Genomic DNA, 20,129 nt, shown 5'->3' with positions numbered 1-20,129 from the left:
CTATGAGAAAGGTGAGAACTGCTCTAATGAAAGATTTCTGTCGAGAGATCTAAAACGAGATTTTCGAATAACTTTTTATATAAAATCTCAATTATTTCATATATCTTAATTGAAATATCATGAACTAATTGAGATCTTATAGGAATTTTTCTCATTTTAGATCTCAACAGAAATTTTTTAGTAGGACGCTTTATAAGATTGAAATAATAAACGAAGTAAACAAGATATACGTGATATGATCCCATATTATTTATCATTTTACATACATTATCCGAGGAAAAGATAAAGATACATTATCGAGAATATTCACCGTTTGTGTTGAAAATTTGATTATTTTGAATATTTGGGTGTTTTTCGACCTCTCGTACGACATAATTCTTGTTTTGTATTGGATGTTAAACCGGAATGATGTCTCGCTTTGACGCGGTCGCCAAATGGAACTTACCCACAATGTGTGGGCAACGAAGTTTTTAGAGACGCAACGACGTTTCCAAAAGTAGAAGCAAATTCAAGGTGGCAAATTGTGCGCGCTCCGCTTGTCACTAGAATCTACTTAGGGACTCTACTTGTCACGCAAAAGCGATAACATCTGCAAGTAACTCTACGAAAATTTAAACTATTACACAAAAGATGTCACCACTTTGATGTTCAACTAGAAACCATCAAGTCGCGTTCCGTGTCATGGCTCTCGCACACTGAACGCGATTAGCGGTGAGCGACGGGCGATATCCAATGAAGAAAATTTTGCTTCAAGCAGAGAAAAGCATGAGAGCGGCTACCAGCTTGATTTCAATGGCCAGACTAGGCCATGGCTAGACGCATTTTCGAGACGCCATCTAACAAAGTTTTTTCGTGAGAGCTACAAAAAAGTTATTATGGAAAACAGAATATTGATTGGCTGTTGCACAAACTTCTGCCGATCGGCAAACGTTGCCGCGTCCTGTGGGCAGGAGCCAATAAAAATCGTTCTACATTAGTTGCAAGCCGACCGCAAGCAGACGCAATTCTTATTGCGACAGCCAATCAGAAACATCAATGATGTTTTTGACGCTTCTGATTGGCTGTCGCAACAAGGTTGCAATCGACTTGCAACTAATGTAAACGACCTTAATGTAGAACAACCTTTAGGCTTCGAACTTGCGTCGCATGAGATTTCCGGTTGAATGCAAGAAAATGGCGGCAGTCCTGCATTCAGATTCTCTACCTGGGGCTCGATTCTTGACGGTATGCGATTGAGATACGCATGCGAAAATATATATATTCACGTTACGTATACTGTAGATTTTCGCATGTATATCTCATTCGCACACCATCAAGAATCAAGCCCCTGGGTGCACTCTAAAGGCTCGTCTACAATAGCTGTAAGAATATGGCTGTAAAGCCTATTCGTGAAGCGAATTGCGTGAACGCGGTTGTAAGTAGTTGTAAGTGATTACGACAACCAATCAGAGTAAAGCAATCAGTGAATAAAACATTCGGATTGGTTGACTCTTACGTTCACGACTATGCTTACGCAATTGTAGAATGGGCTTAAGTCCCAATCCACAATAGGTGATTTATGCCTTAAGCTTTAAGGAATTGACCAATCACAGTTAAATTTGAGGAGAATAATCTATTGTGATTGGTCAATTTCTTAAGACTTAAAGCTTACTACAGAGCTACTTACAGCTTACATCTATTGTGGTTCGGGACTAAGACTGTAACGTGAGCTATCAGGAAATGAAAATAAAGTCCGGTTTATGATGGCCGTAATCCGTTAACTTATGCCAGAACCGTAAATAATTGACCAATCATAGTCGGTTATTCTTCTATAATTCGATTATGATTGCAAACTAGATTGTTCAAATTCGCCAAAAGATTTTCATTGAAAGATTTCCCATCCAACCTAGGAAAAAGAGTATTATAGATAGCAAATATTAATATACGTATGTTTGTATAAATATATTTTACAATTTTGTACAATATCATATTTAATGCATGCGATACAAATAAATACATTATAAACATTGATCTAACAATATGTACATAACAATTTAACAATTTAACATTTCAAAGGGAGTCTACAATAAGTCATGATTATATTCTTCTCATATTTTCCAATTTGTTATATTTGTATTTTTACAGATATTTTATTAAATACAATTCTTTTAATATATATTTATATTTATATAAATACTGTGTATATATTTCAATGGCTGCATTCAGTAGACTCAACAGTTGCACAACAGTTGAGTAATTTGTCAATGTAATTGGTCTAGATTTAGGGATCTAATAGCAAGAACCAATAATCGTTGATTGCTCACTGAGCGCTTTTTCTACTGAATGCGCCCAATGATTTCACATTTAAATAGCCTGAAAATTCACATGTTACCATTGGTTTTCCTATATTACGTCGCAGTATAATGGGACCAATCAGTGAACATAGGAGTATTGATCAGATTCTTATAAAGTATTCGATTGGTTAATCGATCCTGGGTTATTAAACCCGAGTTCATTGGTCGAATATTCTTATATGAATTTGTGATTGGCTAGTAGAGCTTGCGACGTCATAATCGACCCCGGATCGATAAACCCCAAGTCTAGTCGAATACACTGTTGACTCGACGGTCTCTAGTTAAACGGCGCGCAAGCGACCTCATTGTTGTTAGACGAGAGCAAACAAGTGGACTCGTGAGTGTTTTGTGCTTGAAATTGCCGTATTATCGTTCAAAATGCCGGTCTTGGATAAAAGGAAGGGAGACGATATTCTATCGTTGCTTCCTGCCTCTAAAAGAACGAGACAGGAGGTCGTATTTAGCAGCAGAGAGAGAGCGATTTTGGAAAGCGGTGTAAACGTGAGTATAAACTCCACATTTCTTTTTGCTTCAAAGACTGATATTTCTCAAAAATCATAACATATGTGTGATTAAATATCAAAGGGTACACCGCGAACATCCAACCTAACTGCGGTGGTGATGTTACTCGAGGGACATGTAGGAGATATCTTTTCCCTCGAATTCCATCCGGATGGACAGTTCCTCGCGTCGACGGGACACGATCGACAAATCTGTAAGTTTCACGCAAACAACTGACTCGATACTGATGTGTAAATGCATGCTTGAGCCGTCGAATAAAATAATTGCCTTCTAGTTCTCTGGAACGTTTATGGGGAATGCGAAAACATTGGTGTTATGACTGGACACAATGGAGCTGTGATGGAATTGCACTTCAGTCCAGATGGCTATTATCTTTACACAGCCAGCACAGACATGACACTGGGTTTGTGGGACTTAGTATCTGGGACACGTGTTAAGAAGATGAAGGGTCACATTCTGTTTGTGAATTCTGTATCTGGTGCACGGAGAGGACCTATGATGCTCTGCTCAGGTAGTGACGACTGCACAATACGTGTCTGGGATCCGAGGAAACATAATGAATGTTGCACCCTAAATAATACATATCAGGTAGATACAATTTCTATTTGCACCACAGACATAGTAAGAATAAATAATACTGAGCATACCTTTGTTTGACAGTGAAGATCAGATAGAAAAGAATAGAAAGCAGGTGCTGTGTAGCTTTCTCTTTCTATTCGTGCATTAGATACAAGCAACACATGACATGTATGTGTGTTAACTCTCTGTTTTGTAATTATTTTATAGTATTTTAATATATTAAGGCTCCTGGCATTATCTATTTTTTTCTAGTGATGTCAGAAGCGAGAAAATGCATGCTAAGAATTCTTGCAAAATATGTTGAAATGAAAATATATATCTACAAAGTAACACAATCGATTGCAAACAAATATATAAGGTATTCCATGTATTCCCCTTTTTCAATTAAATTACAGTTTATTATAAATTTCGAAAAAATGAATCTCCTGAATGCAAAAAAATAGGTTAAGAAGATGAAATGTATACATTATATTAATTTATGACAAATTATTGATTATTAAAGCAAAATAGGAATGCACAGAATATTTCACAGATTTATTTAATCGATTGTGTCATTTTATAGATATATCTTTTTATCAATTGTTGTCATTTTATAGATATATCTTTTTATTTCAACATATTTCGTAAGAATTTTTAGCATGCATTTTCTCGCTTCTGATGTCATTAAAAAGAGATAGACAATGCCAGGAACCTTAATTCCCTTCTACAGATTATGAGCATAACCTTATTTAATCACGTTCTACTGTCTCTATACTTTTTCTCACATCCTACTGACTCTTTCATCGTCTGAGAGAAAGTTACACGGCATTTGTTGTCCTTTTCTATCTGATCTTTGAATTTCACGCCTTACGCTCAGTCTATCCTTACTATGTCTATAATTTGCACAAAAGTGGAAAATGTGAGTACATTATATAGTTCCTTCGATATGATTAGGTGACTGCGGTGACATTCAATGACACAACAGAACAAGTCATTAGTGGTGGTATCGACAACGATATAAAGGTGTGGGACCTCAGGAAAAATGCAGTGCTTTACAAGTTGAAGGGACACAGCGACACCGTCACCGGATTGAGCCTCAGTCCAGACGGCTCGTATTTACTCTCTAACGCCATGGACAATACGCTGAAGATTTGGGACGTAAGGCCGTTCGCTCCCTTCGAACGTTGCGTGAAAGTATTATCTGGACACCAGCACAATTTCGAAAAGGTATCTTCTTGGGATATTTCGTGCGATTTATAATATTTATATACAGCTATGCAGCTGAAGATGAGAGCTGATGGTGTCGATAGTGGAACGATTAATGATACTATTGTTGCTTATCAGAATCTTCTGAGGTGTGCATGGTCACCAGACGGCAGCAAGGTATCCGCGGGCTCGGCGGATCGATTCCACTATATCTGGGACACCACGAGTCGTAGAGTCGTGTACAAATTGCCAGGACACAATGGATCTGTGAATGATGTCGATTTCCATCCGAAAGAACCTATTGGTACGTTTCAAGTTTCGATAGTATTATCTCTTTTTTTTAGCATTGTAATGTAATATATTACATTACATTACACGCTAGAGAGTATTTCACTGTCAATGCGACACAATGTCCATGTATGTACGAATATCTCATCTAAGAACATGAATTATATCAATCAATTAATTTTATTCATACTTCAGCTTACAGCCAAGAAGTAGGGGCTTGGTTTACAATTCATACCTTAACTCACATATCCTTCTCACACATACATCCTTATCATCATTCATCTTTATTTAATCTTATCTAAGTTCTTTTAACTCTACCTAATTCTAGCTTTCTTCTTTATATCTCCTCTGCTATTATTCTTTCCATCTCTTTATTCTTTTTCCATTTTTCTTCCCTTAATTTCTTTGTGTTGTTTTTTTCTATCCATAGTTTACAAATTGCCCTTTTTTCTCATCTAACTCTTTATCTCCAATCCTATTTACTCTTTCCTCCTCATTTTTTTCCACATCTTTAAACCAATTCCTTGCTATTTCACATTCCTTCACAAAGTAATTTATGCTACCTGTTCTTTTCTCACACAAAGTGCATACTCTAAACTTTTCATTTAACCAATTATTTATTATTTTCAATTATTTATTATTTTCTTCCATATTATCACATCTTATCCTTATTAAAGCTCTAATTATCATTTCTTGTCTTTCTTTTCATACCTTTTAACGAAAACTATATCTTCCTAAGCATATTTGTATAGATTAATACTTATATGGTAATTGTATCTTTTTTCAGTGGCCTCTGCAGCAAGCGATAAACAAATCTACCTAGGTGAAATTGACTAATAATACAAACTATATTTACTATAATTGTTTAAGTGTACGTTATATGTATTGTTACGTTTTGCTACTAAGCAAAACGTCTTGTAGAATATCGTCATTCGCAATACGTTTAAAAATCAATGTTAATAATAGTACAATATGACATCCTATTTATGTATATCATTACAGTGAAATATATATTTCCCGATCATTTGAGTTCATATATTTTTATAAAAGCGATGAACACGTGCTGTTCCAGAATCGTTTACGCATAAATCCTGACATTCTGCATCTACGTGTAGACAATGTTGACTATGTATGAGATGTTTACTGTAATTGTTTATGTGTATTTAATGTATATTACGTTTTGCCATTAAGCAAAACGTTTTGTACAATATCGTCATTTTTTGCAATACGTTAAAAAATCGCTGTTAATAATAATACAATATAATATTCCATTTATGTGTAATATTATTATAATAAAATATATATTTCTCGATCATTTGAGTTCATACATTTTTTTAGAAGCGACGAACATACTAGAATCATTTACGCGTAAATCCTGATATTCTGAATCTTCGTGTAGACAATGTTCACTATATATGAGATGCATCTATGTAGACAATGAACACTAACGAGAGATATTATTAACGAAAGATCTTTAATCTTGGGTACGCTGATGGAAATATTTTATTGAAATATTTACTGAAAATCTCTTTTAATTCACTCCTTTTCATTAAAATTCATCATTAAGATTCTTTCAGATTAATTAAAATTTAGAAAAACTCATTAAGATTTATTAAAATTCGTAAAATACATTAAGTTTTTTTTTTAATTTATGAAATTAATTTTATTGTTATATAACAATAAAACATATTTAACGAGAATTTTTATGAATTTTAATAAATTTTAATTAATCTTGAAAAATCTTAATGAATTTTATGAACGTAATTGTTTAAAAAATGATACGAATACCCGGATATATTTATATAAAGGGGATTAAATATCCCGGTAATCCTTTTAAAAACATTAACATTCATAAAAGGTATTTATTTTCTGGGACTCTTGCAGTTCGATGGATGAACTGTTGCAGTTCGACGGGCAAAACCTTTACGGTTCTACGACAAGTCTTTGACTTATGGTCCTTGCGACCATGGGGAATCCTTGTGGTTCAATAATTAACATTCAAATATATTATAGATTCAAATGATATAGATTCAAATGATTTCCGCGCCTTCGAAAATCTCGGCTGAAGCGGCCGAGTTCGATATTCTTAGGTCTGTTCTTTTGCTCTGTATTGCTGCACTGGTGCCATAAGTTAGAGTGAAACAAATATATATTTGTCTCACTCTAACTTGTTGCAGCAGTGCAGAGCAAAAGAACAGACCTCTTTTTTTCAAGCAACCACGGTAGACGATTTGCCATGACAACGTGTTTACGATCGTCATGCGTAAACGTCTGCATTTACTTCACTTTTCTCTGGACAACCGAAAAGGCTAGACGAATCAACAACTTCTCCTTGGTTCCTGCATCCTGCGCGTCCTCCACCGCCTTTCTTTGTTGGCGACTCCCGTATTCTGCGCGGCCTCCGTCGCCTTCCTTTGTCGGCGACTCTTGTATCCTACGCGGCCTCCGCCGTCTTCCTTTGTCGGCGACTCCTGCACCTTGCGCGGCCTCCGCCGCTTTCCTTCATCGGTGATTCCTGCGTGGCCTCCACCGTCTCCTTTCGTCGGCGACTCCTGTATCCTGCGCGGCCTCCGCCGCTTCCCTTCGTCAGCGACTCCTACATTCTGCGCGACTTCCGCCGCCTTCCTTCGTCGGCGACTCCTGCATCCTGTGCGGCATCCGTCATCTGCCTTAATCGACGACTCCTGCTCTTGCTACGACCCATCGTCCTCCTGGTCAACTTCTTCTGAATCTACAATGATTCTTTATCTTCAGGTTCCTGTATTGATCCCCATGTTTTTCTTAATTTTACAAATCTTTGAAGATCTTCAAGACTGTTGTTTATTTTATTAGGTTGTCGGAAAAGTCATGACGTATTTTTTCTATGTTTTTCAAAGGTCATTTATTTATATAAAGAACAAAGATCAATCAATGATATATTGCCCGTTTTGTTCAATAACCTTTTGCCATCTTTCAGTAAGCTTCATAATTCCTTGTTCATAGAAGGACCTGTCTTTATCGGCAAAAAATTGAACAAAGTGCTGATTTACAGCCTCATTTGAATTGAACGTTATACCATGCAAGGAGTTTTGAAGAGAACGAAACAAGTGGAAGTCTGACGGCGCAAGGTCAGGCGAGTATGGTGGGTGTGGCAACACATCCCATCCAAGCTTCAATAATTTTTGACGGGTGACCAAATTTGTGTGTAGTCTCGCGTTGTCGTGATGGAACACAATTCCTTTACGGTTAACGAGCTCTGGACGTTTCTGGATGATGGATTCGTTCAAACTGTCCAATTGCCGACAGTACACATTCGAATTGATTGTTTGGTTCCTTGGTAGGAGCTCAAAAAACACGACACCTTTAAAATCCCACCACACTGAGAGCATAACTTTCCTCTGATGAATGTTTGCTTTTGATGTCGTTTGAGGCAAATCATCACATCGGGACCTAGACCGTTTGTGCACCACATTGTTGTAAACAATCCACTTCTCATCACCAGTTATCAGTCGCTTCAAAAAAGGATCGTTTTCCTCACGTTTAATGAGCATATCGCAGATGTTTATACGCGCCGTCAAATGAACTTCTTTGAGTTCATGAGGAACCCAAATATCGAGCTTGCTTACGTATCCCAGCTTCTTCAGGTGGTCGTGAACGCTTGAATGATGGATGTTCAATATTTCTGCAATCTCTCGTGTCGTGTAACGTGGGTTTGACTCGATCAATGCCTTTATTTTGTCGTCATCAACCTCGATAGGCCTCCCTGATCGAGGAGCATCTTTGAGATCAAAATCACCAGCACGAAATTTCGTGAACCATCGTTGGCACTGACGTTCTTGTACAACATTGTCACCGTAAACATTACGCAACTTTTCACAGGCTTGACGCGCGTTCTTCCCTTTACGGAAGTAAAACAGTAATATATGGCGAAAATGCACAGTTTGGTCTTCCATCTTCAACTTGTTATAAAATCTCCAAAACTCAACCAAATCGGTCAATTTTTTTTTAGAATGAAGCTAGAACTGTTAGCTGTCAAATGACATAGCAATAACATAGATGCGAATAACTATAGTACTTCCAAAAATGAACTAGTGCCATCTGTTGCAAAAATGCGTCATGACTTTTCCGACAACCCAATATTTTAAAGTTCTCAAGTTTAATGTGTAAGTTAATTTTGTGAAACATCTAAACGTTAGAAAAAGTGTTCGTTTTCATCGTCCTTGAATTAAAAACTTTGGTGTAAACAGTGAACAATGAATTTGAATGAAAAGGAGTCAATTGAAAGGGATTTTCAGTAAAATATTTCTATTAGGGTAAATTTTTGTACTGGCAAAAAGAGGCTCCAGAAACTGAAGGGGTGATTAATTCGATCGTCTTTGTGTAATTTATGTATATAGCACGGAGCAGAATCACAAGTCATTAGTTGTTACTGAAGAAATTCGTGCACATTTGTATAATGGCGCGTTCCATTCGCGAATCAGCCGGCCCTCTCCTTCTTTTCTCTGCTTGACAAAAACGATTTATTTACGAATTTACAGCAGTCGGTTCTGCAGAGGCTCGCAGTTAGCGACTAGATAGCACTTCGCGTACGTTCCGCGTCCGCGAACAGCGGCGCGCTTCGTTTCGTTCCACCGATTGTGCAAAGTACGTACGCGCATATCGCGCGTATGCAGTAGAAAAAGAGGGGGACAGGCGGAGAGAAAGAGAGACATGACAGCTACAATATTGCGATTGTATTGGTGATTAATCAAAGGCCTCGCGAAAATGGCCGATGGACGCGAGTCACGGGTGTTTTCCACGAAGAGTCTGTACGAGTTGAGCGTGTCCGCGGTAGCGGACAAGTTATCCAGCTACAAGCCGTATCTTACTTATTTGCCCGAGAATGTGCTGTTCGATATCTACTATCAGGTAAACATCGGAAACGTCATGGCAGCGAGAGAGCGGCCCGTCGCTCGCTTGTCACCGTCATCGCGCGTGATGTAGTTGTATATTTGTTTTGTCTTCGCCGAGGGAACGATATATACTTCGCATCGACCGCGGCGTCTTCCTCTCTCCGACCCCGTCTCCCTTCGTATGTCGCGTGAACGAGCTAGCTCGCTATCGCGTCCTAATCTACGCGCCGTTCGCGCTCACGGCAGCCCGAGAAGTTCGACGGCGTCTCGTCGCGAAACCACCGCGCGATTACCATTTTCGTTATGAGTCATCTCTCGTGCCCGACTCTGTCCGGCTGGACAATGCGCGAGAGCCTCGTCGCGAATTCTTTCGCGATACCGTCGGGATCGCCATGTGGACGACAAATCGCGGTCCCTATCAACGCGCACGCTAACGGTAACGATCGCCGCTCGCCTTCGCACAATGTCCCGTGTGTCTCACATGGACGGATCTTGTCCTGTCTTTCCAGTTGTACAGAGAGAAGAGACTATGCCTGCTGGGGATGGAATTGAGCGACTTGGAGACTTTCTCCAAGATCCTCAAGGTCACCAATCGCCGGATACACCTCTTGCAAACCTTCCAGGTGACCTGACAAGACACGGATCTTTTTCATTTTTCTTCTTTTTCATACCTCTACTCGTTACTTCTTTCATCCGATATCGGGAATTAATTTGCGATATACCTGTTGTTTCCAAGGCTTTAATGGATCATGGAACCAAGGTAGGAAAGGAATTGGCGATCAGTTATGACGTATGTTGCTTTCGTGTGGGGGAGAATCCTGCTGAGCAGGATAAGATGATAAATCTAGGCTTGAGACTCGGTGGATTTCTCAGCGATGCTGGTTGGTATGTGGAAAGTGAGCAAGTACTGTCCACTTGCAGGAACTTGTGTATCGCCTCCAATCAAACCCCTCAGAATTGGTGCAGAACGTTAGATTGTTGTCACAAGTAAGGATGAGGCATGTTTATATAAGAGTATTATAAGAGATTAAGAGAGATTATAAGAGTAACAATGTTTAGGCTGTGGTGTTAGAAACAGTGAAATGGAAATAATGTGAGAAGGGCAGTAAGATCTAAAGCACAGATTTAAAAGTGCAATACAAATTAAATTATACAATTGTATATTATCGACATGTACTTGATTATATAATTTAATTTGTTGTCGCACTTTTAATTTTGTGCTTTGACTCTTATTGCCCCTTTTACGTTATTTTCATGTCCATATCTGTCCATAGCTGCACATAGATATCTGTCCATATCTATACACAACTACGGTTAATGAGCGTTATCATTGATACGATTGTGATGCTGTTTCAGGCTGTTACATGCACAAGCAGCATACTGCGCTTTTCGTGGAGCTGCAAAAACTCACGAACTTGCCGTAGACATGATAGAACAATTAAAGAACGTGGGATATTACGATAGCAATCATGCCGCACTTTTTGCAGAGTTCAGTGTACTATTCTTCATACGCAGCGAATACGATCAGGCTTACAGGTATGCGCGCTCACTCAACGGCACCTGTGCATATATCTTCACCGACGTCTGCCCGTTGTAGATGGAGCATAGAGGCGTTACAATATCTAAACTCGTCGCTACCCGCGCGAGTCGTTATCGATGTGCTGAGACAGGCGGCGAAGTCATGCGTGGTGAAGCGGGAATTTCAGAAAGCTGGCTTGTTGATCCGAGAGGCTGTATACCTTGCGAGAGAAGTGTTTGACACGGATCATCCAAAGTACAGTGACGTTCTCATCGATTATGGATTCTATTTACTGAATTACGATAGCATCATCAATAGCGTATCTGTCTATAAGGTATTCCTAATGGGGACACGCGTAATTTCACGAATCTTCCCGATCGGGCTCGTTGGAGGAATTCTAAAGTACTTCTCTTTGCCGCAGACTGCACTAGACATTAGAAAAGCGATATTCGGCAAGACTAATCTCCACGTTGCATTGGCGCACGAAGATTTAGCTTATGCTCTCTACGTGTATGAATACAGTTCCGGCAAGTTTGACGAGGCGAGGTAAGCAGTCATATAATCGCTTCCGCGTGTGTTCCGTTATACAATTAACTGATCCAGCCGCGTTGCTCGTTTTACAGCGATCACGCTGGACTAGCTATAGATATCATAGAAAAACTTCTACCTGCGAATCATCTAATGCTCGCGAGCGCTAAGAGAGTGAAGGCACTTATTCTCGAGGAGATCGCAATAGATAACGCGTCTACGCCGTTGTCCGAGCAGAGCTTGTTGTTGAAATCCGAGTGTCTGCATTTGTCCGCTTTGCAATTGGCGAAAACCGCGTTCGGCGAGAAAAACGTACAGACGGCGAAGCATTATGGAAATCTGGGACGCTTGTACCAGAGTATGAGAAGATTTCAGGTATTACGCTGCACACACACGTATAATTGTGTCTCATTATATATTCAACATCTGTTGCGTCCTAGGAAGCAGAAGCGATGCATCTGAGAGCTATTAGTATCAAAGAAGAATTGTTAGGTCCCGAAGATTACGAAGTGGGTTTAAGTATAGGGCATTTAGCTTCGTTATATAATTTCCATATGAATCGCTACAGAGACGCTGAAAAGCTTTATTATCGTAGCATCGCAATAAGTGAGTATATGTGCGTTTTATGTTGAGCAATTGCGACACGCATACACAATATTACATCATATATTGTCTCGGCAGGTTTGAAGCTGTTCGGAAAGAGTTACAGTGGTTTAGAATACGATTATCGGGGGCTGCTGCATGTATACAGCAAGCTGGATGATTTTGAGAAGATATTGGAATACACAGATACGTTGACGCACTGGAGAGAACTTAGAGATAAACATGCTCAATCGGAGGATCCGCCGATCGATCTGCAGAAACGTCCACAGCCAATCTCAGCCATACTCACTCTGTTCTTTTCTATGTGATATACCAATAAGTGTGTCATTCGAATCTTATGTCATTGCATGTCGTCGAGCAAGCTGTTGGTCTCTGTTGCGTTCGTAAGACATTGGGCCAAAGTAGAGAAATTGTATAACTCACATTAGGAAGTTTTAAATCACTGATCTGGTCGTACGTTTAATGATTGTCTTGTGTCGATATTTTCTAACATGTGCGCAAATAGCATTGGCATCGCAAACTATTATCAGCCTGATAATTGAATTCAAGTGACACAATTATTGGAGACATTGCAAAAGACTCGATTTAACTTAAGATTGCGAGTAAATAAGGCTAGTTCAAGCCGAAACGAAGGAGGGAAAGAAGCGAGATTATTGTGGAAATAATATGCCACGCGAGTGGCTAAACAAGAACATTTCTATCGGAATGCTGTTTGATACAGCGCTTATAATTATTATTTGCGCTCAAATTAGCCTTACTTATTTGTTGTCTCTTAACGCGCGATTATTAAAATTTAAATGTAAGTTCGTTATTTATCTTGATTATTGATTATTGATGACGCTGCGCGAAATATAAATGTTATATGGGGTAATGCTTGAGTTTAATACTTATGTGAAATTAGAGCATTCTGATCGCGTCTCTAATTGGATGTGTTGAAGAGAGAAATCGCCGCGCGTATAAAAATATATATATTTTAAAATATTTTCTATTTATATATATATCTCACTTTAATATAAAATTTTCAATTTGTTAGTTTTTGTTCGTATCTACATTTTATATTTTACGATGCACTTTTTGTTAACAATTTTATATTTAAAGAGAACTGCCCCTCAGGTCTCGAAAACTATTTTCTTTTTTTGTTGTGAGCGCGCTTACCGGACGCATTTATAATTTATTAATTTTATTGTATATCTCAAAATTATATAGATTCTTCAGTCCTCAATTATTGCGTATTTTTTAAGTAAAAAGAAATCAGTATATATATGCGCCTGTGTTAATAATAATGTAATTAGAAAAATAGCTATTAAGCCCTTAAAATTCTGAGTAACTTGATAAAAAAAAAGTATTTTGTTCGTTTTAAAAATTTGTAAAATTTGCTAGCTAAAAACTTAAAAATATAATATATAAATTACAAAGCTACATAAATATAATTTTTGTGTATCTCAAGCATTTTGTTCCTATATAAATATAATAAAGTACGAATGATTAAATTAAATTATCGATGCGTTAATGTCTTCAAATTGATGAAAATATTTCGAGTAACTAAAGATAATATATATAAAATACAATTTACGCTAATTATTTACAAATGTCTATCAAATGTTATTGAAATTTATGGAAGTATTGAATCTATTACTTTTAAATATTAAGGATTTCTTTAAGAACATTAGATATGTGCAGGAAGTTTTTTTTTTATAGCAGCTATAGCAAGATAATACTCACCTATCGTAAACTTAATATTATTCTCGTAGGAATAGAAAATTAAATAATAATAGTAAATCCGATTGCGCGTTTTATCGGTAATTAAAATTGCAGACTCGGTTATTACCGTTCAATACGTTAAAAACAAAATAAGTGTAGATGTAAGATTAAACGTATGAGAGAACTTGTTGACAAATGCGTAGAAAGTAAATTTATGCAAAGTTCTATTTAACAAAAATCTGCCGACTCTCATTTACATCAATAATTAAGATAAGTCGTTGTAATATAAATACGATCTCTTTTGGATAACTCACATACATTCAAAAGCTTTAATCTGTTTAAATTACAATAACCATTAGAGATAATACATAACTTTATATTTACACGATATTTGCTGTGTATCACTCCAATTTTCAGGTAATAGGAATCTTATCTAAACCTCACTCACTCACTCTCTCTTTCTTACACTATCATCAACGTTTCTAACTCTCTCTACAAATAAAGGAGAGTCATCGTTACTCAAATTTATAATCAGTACGTCAGTTGAGGTATGCCAATCAGTGACCGCTTAATTACCAAACTGATATTGCACATCTCACTGAACTGCATTAAGAAATTCCATAACTTTAGAACATTTAGTCAGGTGTATGTGGAGGTTCTTGGCTGAAATACGGTGCGGTATCTTGCACTAATAAAGTATGACAAACATCACAGACTCTGGATGGTCTTTGTTTCGGCCCACTATTCACGACATGCGAGAGGCAAGATTGACAAAATATATGGCCACAGTGACGACAATGTACCTGCATGACATTACATTGTCTTCAGTTACAATTTTGCTTTTTAGTTACAGTTTATACAATATATACATTTCCTTGGCTTACCTTCTTCTTCGTGACTGAGAACGTGGTATGACAACTAGGACATTCTTCAACGTCCTCTTCATGTTGCCACCTCACTTCACTACCAGCCTGTCTGATCCTTTCCAATTGTACCTACAATAAACGAGGAATGTTTCGTATTCATATGCATTCATATACCCACATGTGCGTGCACCTTGTTATATTTTTAATTTTGCCCCTTTTTTTAGATATTGTTTCTCTTGCCTGTAACGATTGTGACAATCTGACAAAATCCTTCTGAACTGCCTCACTGGTGTCCAACTCTTGCTGTAGACTCGTGACTCTCTGCCGTAGTTCGTTAATAGCTAATTCCGCATCCTTCTTCTCTTTTTGAATTTCTTGTAACCGTTTCTCCAGCCGATCGAGCTTCTCCTCTCGATCAGCGAGTGTACGATGATCTCTTATATACTTGTCTAATTGTGCTCTGCAAATAATTGGAAAGATAGGAATATTATGTTGACAATTATACGTAAGCGATCGTAATCGATAATTCCATTGTGATTGAACAAATAATCCAACCTCAATCCGCTTATCTCGTTCTTCAGTACAGAATTATCTTGTTCTTTAACCCTGCTCTCCTGCTCCATTTGTTCTCTCAAAAGTGTCACTTCGTATCGCAACGTCTCGCCTTTCTCTTGCGCAACCTCCTGCGCCACTCTAGCAGTAATTAAATCCTCGCGCATCCTTAAGAGACTAACGTGCAACTCCTCCACGGTATTTGGCATGTTGATACTTTCACTTTGAAGCTGTTGCGAATGCTTGCTATGCTTGCCAACAAGATTCTCGTTTTCCTTCTGTAGTCTGTAAGCATGTAACTAGATTTTAAATAAAGCTTTATTAATTATACGTACGCCACTTAACTTATTGATACATTGTTACTCAACACGACATCATGAAAAAAGGCCTCAGTCATGGAGATTATCTTACACAGTGAGATGTCTTTGTACGTCCTCTCTGCCTCTCGTCAATTTAAAGAGTTCCTCAGATGCGTTCTTCTGAAATTGTTCGATGGATCTTTTTAATTCAACTAAAGTTTGCTGCGCCGTTTGCGAGGTGACTGTAAGCTCCGCGACTTTGATTTTATGCTCCTCCTTCTTCTCGTTCCACTTCTCTTCCATCTCTTTCCGGAACTCCACTTCCTTAGCCAAGTCCTCTCTTTGAGCCTGCAGCATACGCTGAGTATCTGACAACTGCTTCTCCAAATCCTTGGCAGTTGCTTCTACTTTGACTAATTGTGCTTCGTAATTCGCGCACATATCACACGATGGCTCAAACGAGCCCGGCTCTTGGTGTCGTCTCTGTAATAGAGTTTCTTTGCATTTCTGCAATTCATCGTCGGTCGATCTTAATTTTTCTTTTAAAGCTTTTATCTCCTCCTCGAGCGGTACGACTAGCGAACGCAGAACTTCCGCATCCTCTTGTGCCTGTAAAGCCGAATAATTTATATACTTATACAGTGGCATTGTTCCTACATCTTTCTAATAATAAATTTCACAAGTACTACTCCTATTGTTACAAAACAAGCGTTAGTCATTGTTTCAAGAATTAATGGTTAGCAAAGATAGCTATTTTGCAATAGTCATGAAATTCGTGAATCTCACTGGAGTATGTTCTTGATCTTGAGTGAATCTAAGGGCATATATCAATCAGATACATGAATCTTGCAGTTCTTACACGAATCTAACAGTTGCAAAGCAGCTTTCTCTGTTGAACGAAGCCATTCATATATTATGTGCAATCAATGTAGCTATATATAAAATGTTAAATGCTTCATGCAGTTTTAGATGTACGTACATATTTTTTTACCTTCCGCATGCTCTCCTCTAAATTATCAGGACCTAAGGATAAAGAATCTGCACCTAATTGTGAAACCACTTTTCTAGCTAAAGTTTTAGTTACTGTAGACAACGAGATTTGCGGTCCATCTGTCGGTGGATCACGTGGTAATTGCGTTTTCAGCAATGCATTCTCCTCCTGAAGTTTGGAGAGAGCTAATTGTAACTTGGACACTTCACTGACCAGATGTTTCCTAGAGCAAGAAGATTCTTCTACTGTTTCATGTATAACTTGTTGCAACGACGCTATTTCTTCCTGAGCTTTTCTCTTCTCCACCAGTATGTCATTCTGTATCTTGAGATCTGCCACAACTAGCTGGCTTTTGGCTTCGTCCAGTTCGTTCCTCAGTTTCAGGTTCTCCTTCTGCAGACCCATGTTCTCGTCTAATCTATGTTTCAATTCCTCTGTAAAATTCATTAATTGCAATGCTCCACTCGCTGGATCAAGAGAAACCACAAACTCCATGCTCCACTCACCTTCCTTCTGAAGAAACAATTCTTTCATCTTGGCCCTTTGTACATTGAACTCCTCTCGCATCTTGACGTTTTCCGACTCCAACCTATGAATCTTCGTCTGTAGATCCTCTGAATCGTAATAAATGCATTCTCAGTGGGAAACGGGGCAATTTCTTTCGGTACAAAGGTAAATATCATAGGCCGCAGCGAACAGCCGCCGACGGCGAAGACCTAAACAAGAGCTAACAGTCGTTCAATAACGTACCATTTCCGTTCACTTTGATCGCGTGTTGTTCGTCCGGGTTGCTCTCCATTGTTCGATTATGCAGCACTGGTGAACGCGACAATTTCGTCGGGGTGGGTCACTGCCGCGGACACGAATCTGGGAAGCATACCTCGGAGGACCGCCGGGACTGGTTGTCTCTCGATGACGGCGACATGCCGCGCGCGTTGATCGGACTCGTCAAAATTCTATTGGCTCATAACGACGTGCGCGAAATCGAAGGCGACGCGGCGAACGATCCGTAAAATTGCGTACGATCCCACTCGCGAAACGAAATCAACCGCAATCAACCTCGCTCGATCGCCCAGCAACTTGGCGACTCCGCTAGCCGTGATTATCGCTTATAATTTCGCCGAGTTTGCCCTTTCCGACTGCACTCTCTGTACCTCGCGACCGTCCGTCTCTTTCTCGCCGAGGCACGATACACACCGTACTCGTTTCAAGTGCAAAAAGTGTAGTCAAAACGAAAGAACACTATTTGCAGGTCGATCAATATCGATACTATCGATTCTCGTTCAATTCGATCGCTCGAGTTTTGATATACGGGGTGTTAATAAATTACGAATTTTTTCTAATGATAAGACGAGAATAAAGCCAGCGGCATACGGTGCTTGTTTTCGTGCTGAATTACTTGCTGGATGGAAATACTCTGTTTTGATTAATGCATTTCCATCCATTTTTAGAAATGCACCAATTAGAACAGAATATTTCCATTCAGCAAACAGTACGAAAACAAGCATCGTGTGCCGCTGGGTTTATATTTAAGACCGTCTTAAGTTCATTTTTAGATAGTCTATAGATGATTTTATTGGCTACAAAGTATTTGAAGATAAACTTAAGACAGTATTAAATATAATAGCATGTTCGACTGGCTCTGGGTTAATCCACTCTGGGTTATTCAGCCTACATTTATTGGTCGAGTAACTACTTTAAGCTTTATGATTGGTTAGTAAAAACTTATGATGACATTAATCGCTCTCGGAGCGATTAACCCAAAGCCAGTCGAACATGCTATAAGATTCGGCTATAAATATCGGTTTATAGTTTCCTCTGTGAACATTTCTCCTAATCATAAATATCATAAATACATGATAATTCTTTCCGTATTTTAAAGTAAACTTTTCTTAGAGCGGTATATTTATATAGTCAGATTTTGTATATTTAAGATCTTAAATTAATCTTTCTTATCTATTACGGACAAAATTATCGTCGTTTTTTAGATAAGTTTGTGAACATTTCATCTTGTCCAATGGAATTCGTTTTCCAATGAGGGAACACTCCCATTGGACAAGGTAGATTAATTATATTTTGCGCATACACAAGTCTTCATTTGGTTTGTTCTTTTTAGCTGCACTGCTGAACTAGAGCATTAAATGAAAATGAGACAAATCTATTTTTTCTCACTCTAAAGGTGCGATTTCACGCAACGAATAAAAGCTGGCGTTCCACTCTACTCCATCAATTTTCACCGAAATGGTGAAAGTAGTGAATAAACGCTCAAAGTTCGACATAGTCCAACTTTTAGCGAATAAAATCTGGCGTTTATCACCACTCCATTAATTATCGCTAAAAAGACGAATGCAGATAAACGCTCAAAGTTTGACACAGTTCAACTTCTAGTGATTGTAGTTAAGTGTAGTTAAGTGAATAAAATAGGCCATATAAACCCAATGAAAAATTTTTTATGCATAATTATGTATGAAATTTGTCCATACATAATTATGTATAATATAATCATATAACATTATATATCATTATACACAATTATGTATAACAATATGTATAATTACATATAAATCATAATTATGTAAAATTATATATGAATTTATATATATAATTATACATGATTATATGTATAAGTAGAATGTATGAACATGAATGGACAAATTTGATATATAATAATACATAGTTATGTATAATTATATATAATTTTATATAATTGTATATAATTATGTAAGAAAAATTTGTCATTGGAAAAACAGCAATAAAATAAAAATAAAATATAATAAAAACAAGAAATTATGGCTGAAGGGACTGATAAATTGACAGCGCCCGATAATACAAACAAAGTCAGTATACATAATATTGAATAACAATAGTTTTAAAGAAATAGTTGATTTTACTGACTAAGTGCGTTTCGAGAACTTAGCGCACATTTTTTTAAAAGTCTATTTTTTTGTATTTAATGACCGGAACTATTTAAAATTGTTGCAAAGGGCTCTAGAACTTTTCAAGAGAGTATCAAAACTTTAAAAAAAAAGTCACATTTTGAAATATGGTGTGCCAAGTCTTGGCACACCATATTCAAAAATATGACATTTTTTTTGCAGTTCTGATAGTCTCTTGAAAAGTTCTAGAGCTCTATGCAACAATTTTAAACAGTTCCGGTCATTAAATACAAAAAAAAAGACTTTCAAAAAGAGGTGCGCTAAGTTCTCGAAGCGCACCTAATCAAAAAAACTATTTAAATTAACTATTTCTTTAGAGTTCCGGTTTGTTTTACAATAGTTCTAGAGTTCTATAT

General features: G+C 37.8%; 3 protein-coding genes across 3 annotated transcripts; 2 read left to right on the top strand and 1 right to left on the bottom strand.

Moving 5' to 3' along the window:
• Positions 1-2,592: 2,592 nt before the first annotated feature.
• Positions 2,593-5,936, top strand: LOC116842386 (U5 small nuclear ribonucleoprotein 40 kDa protein). The gene is made up of 6 exons (XM_032811532.1): positions 2,593-2,834; positions 2,919-3,048; positions 3,130-3,443; positions 4,368-4,640; positions 4,758-4,923; positions 5,695-5,936. The coding sequence occupies exons 1-6, from the start codon at positions 2,712-2,714 to the stop codon at positions 5,742-5,744; spliced, it is 1,056 nt and encodes a 351-aa protein (XP_032667423.1). The 5' UTR covers positions 2,593-2,711; the 3' UTR covers positions 5,745-5,936.
• A 3,520-nt stretch (positions 5,937-9,456) lies between these two features.
• LOC116842452 (amyloid protein-binding protein 2) lies at positions 9,457-14,840 on the top strand. The gene is made up of 9 exons (XM_032811699.1): positions 9,457-9,794; positions 10,288-10,401; positions 10,515-10,765; positions 11,135-11,314; positions 11,376-11,631; positions 11,719-11,843; positions 11,921-12,200; positions 12,266-12,431; positions 12,507-14,840. Exons 1-9 carry the CDS (start codon positions 9,651-9,653, stop codon positions 12,734-12,736), a joined length of 1,746 nt encoding a protein of 581 aa, XP_032667590.1. The 5' UTR covers positions 9,457-9,650; the 3' UTR covers positions 12,737-14,840.
• On the bottom strand, positions 14,436-17,975 carry LOC116842451 (rab GTPase-binding effector protein 1). Its single transcript, XM_032811698.1, is given in 9 exon segments — positions 14,436-14,932; positions 15,014-15,124; positions 15,236-15,455; positions 15,551-15,832; positions 15,959-16,455; positions 16,838-17,271; positions 17,344-17,451; positions 17,588-17,681; positions 17,683-17,975. Coding segments are annotated over 9 exon segments (1,947 nt in total). The 5' UTR covers positions 17,716-17,975; the 3' UTR covers positions 14,436-14,764.
• Between the last annotated feature and the right edge of the window lie 2,154 nt (positions 17,976-20,129).

The sequence above is a fragment of the Odontomachus brunneus genome, unplaced genomic scaffold, assembly GCF_010583005.1.
Source record: "Odontomachus brunneus isolate Ranch 3 - 2012 unplaced genomic scaffold, Obru_v1 Obru_scaffold_025, whole genome shotgun sequence".
Lineage (NCBI taxonomy): Eukaryota > Metazoa > Arthropoda > Insecta > Hymenoptera > Formicidae > Odontomachus > Odontomachus brunneus.
The sequence above is the reverse complement of the archived record's forward strand: the minus strand, read 5'-3'. Positions and strand labels throughout refer to the sequence as shown.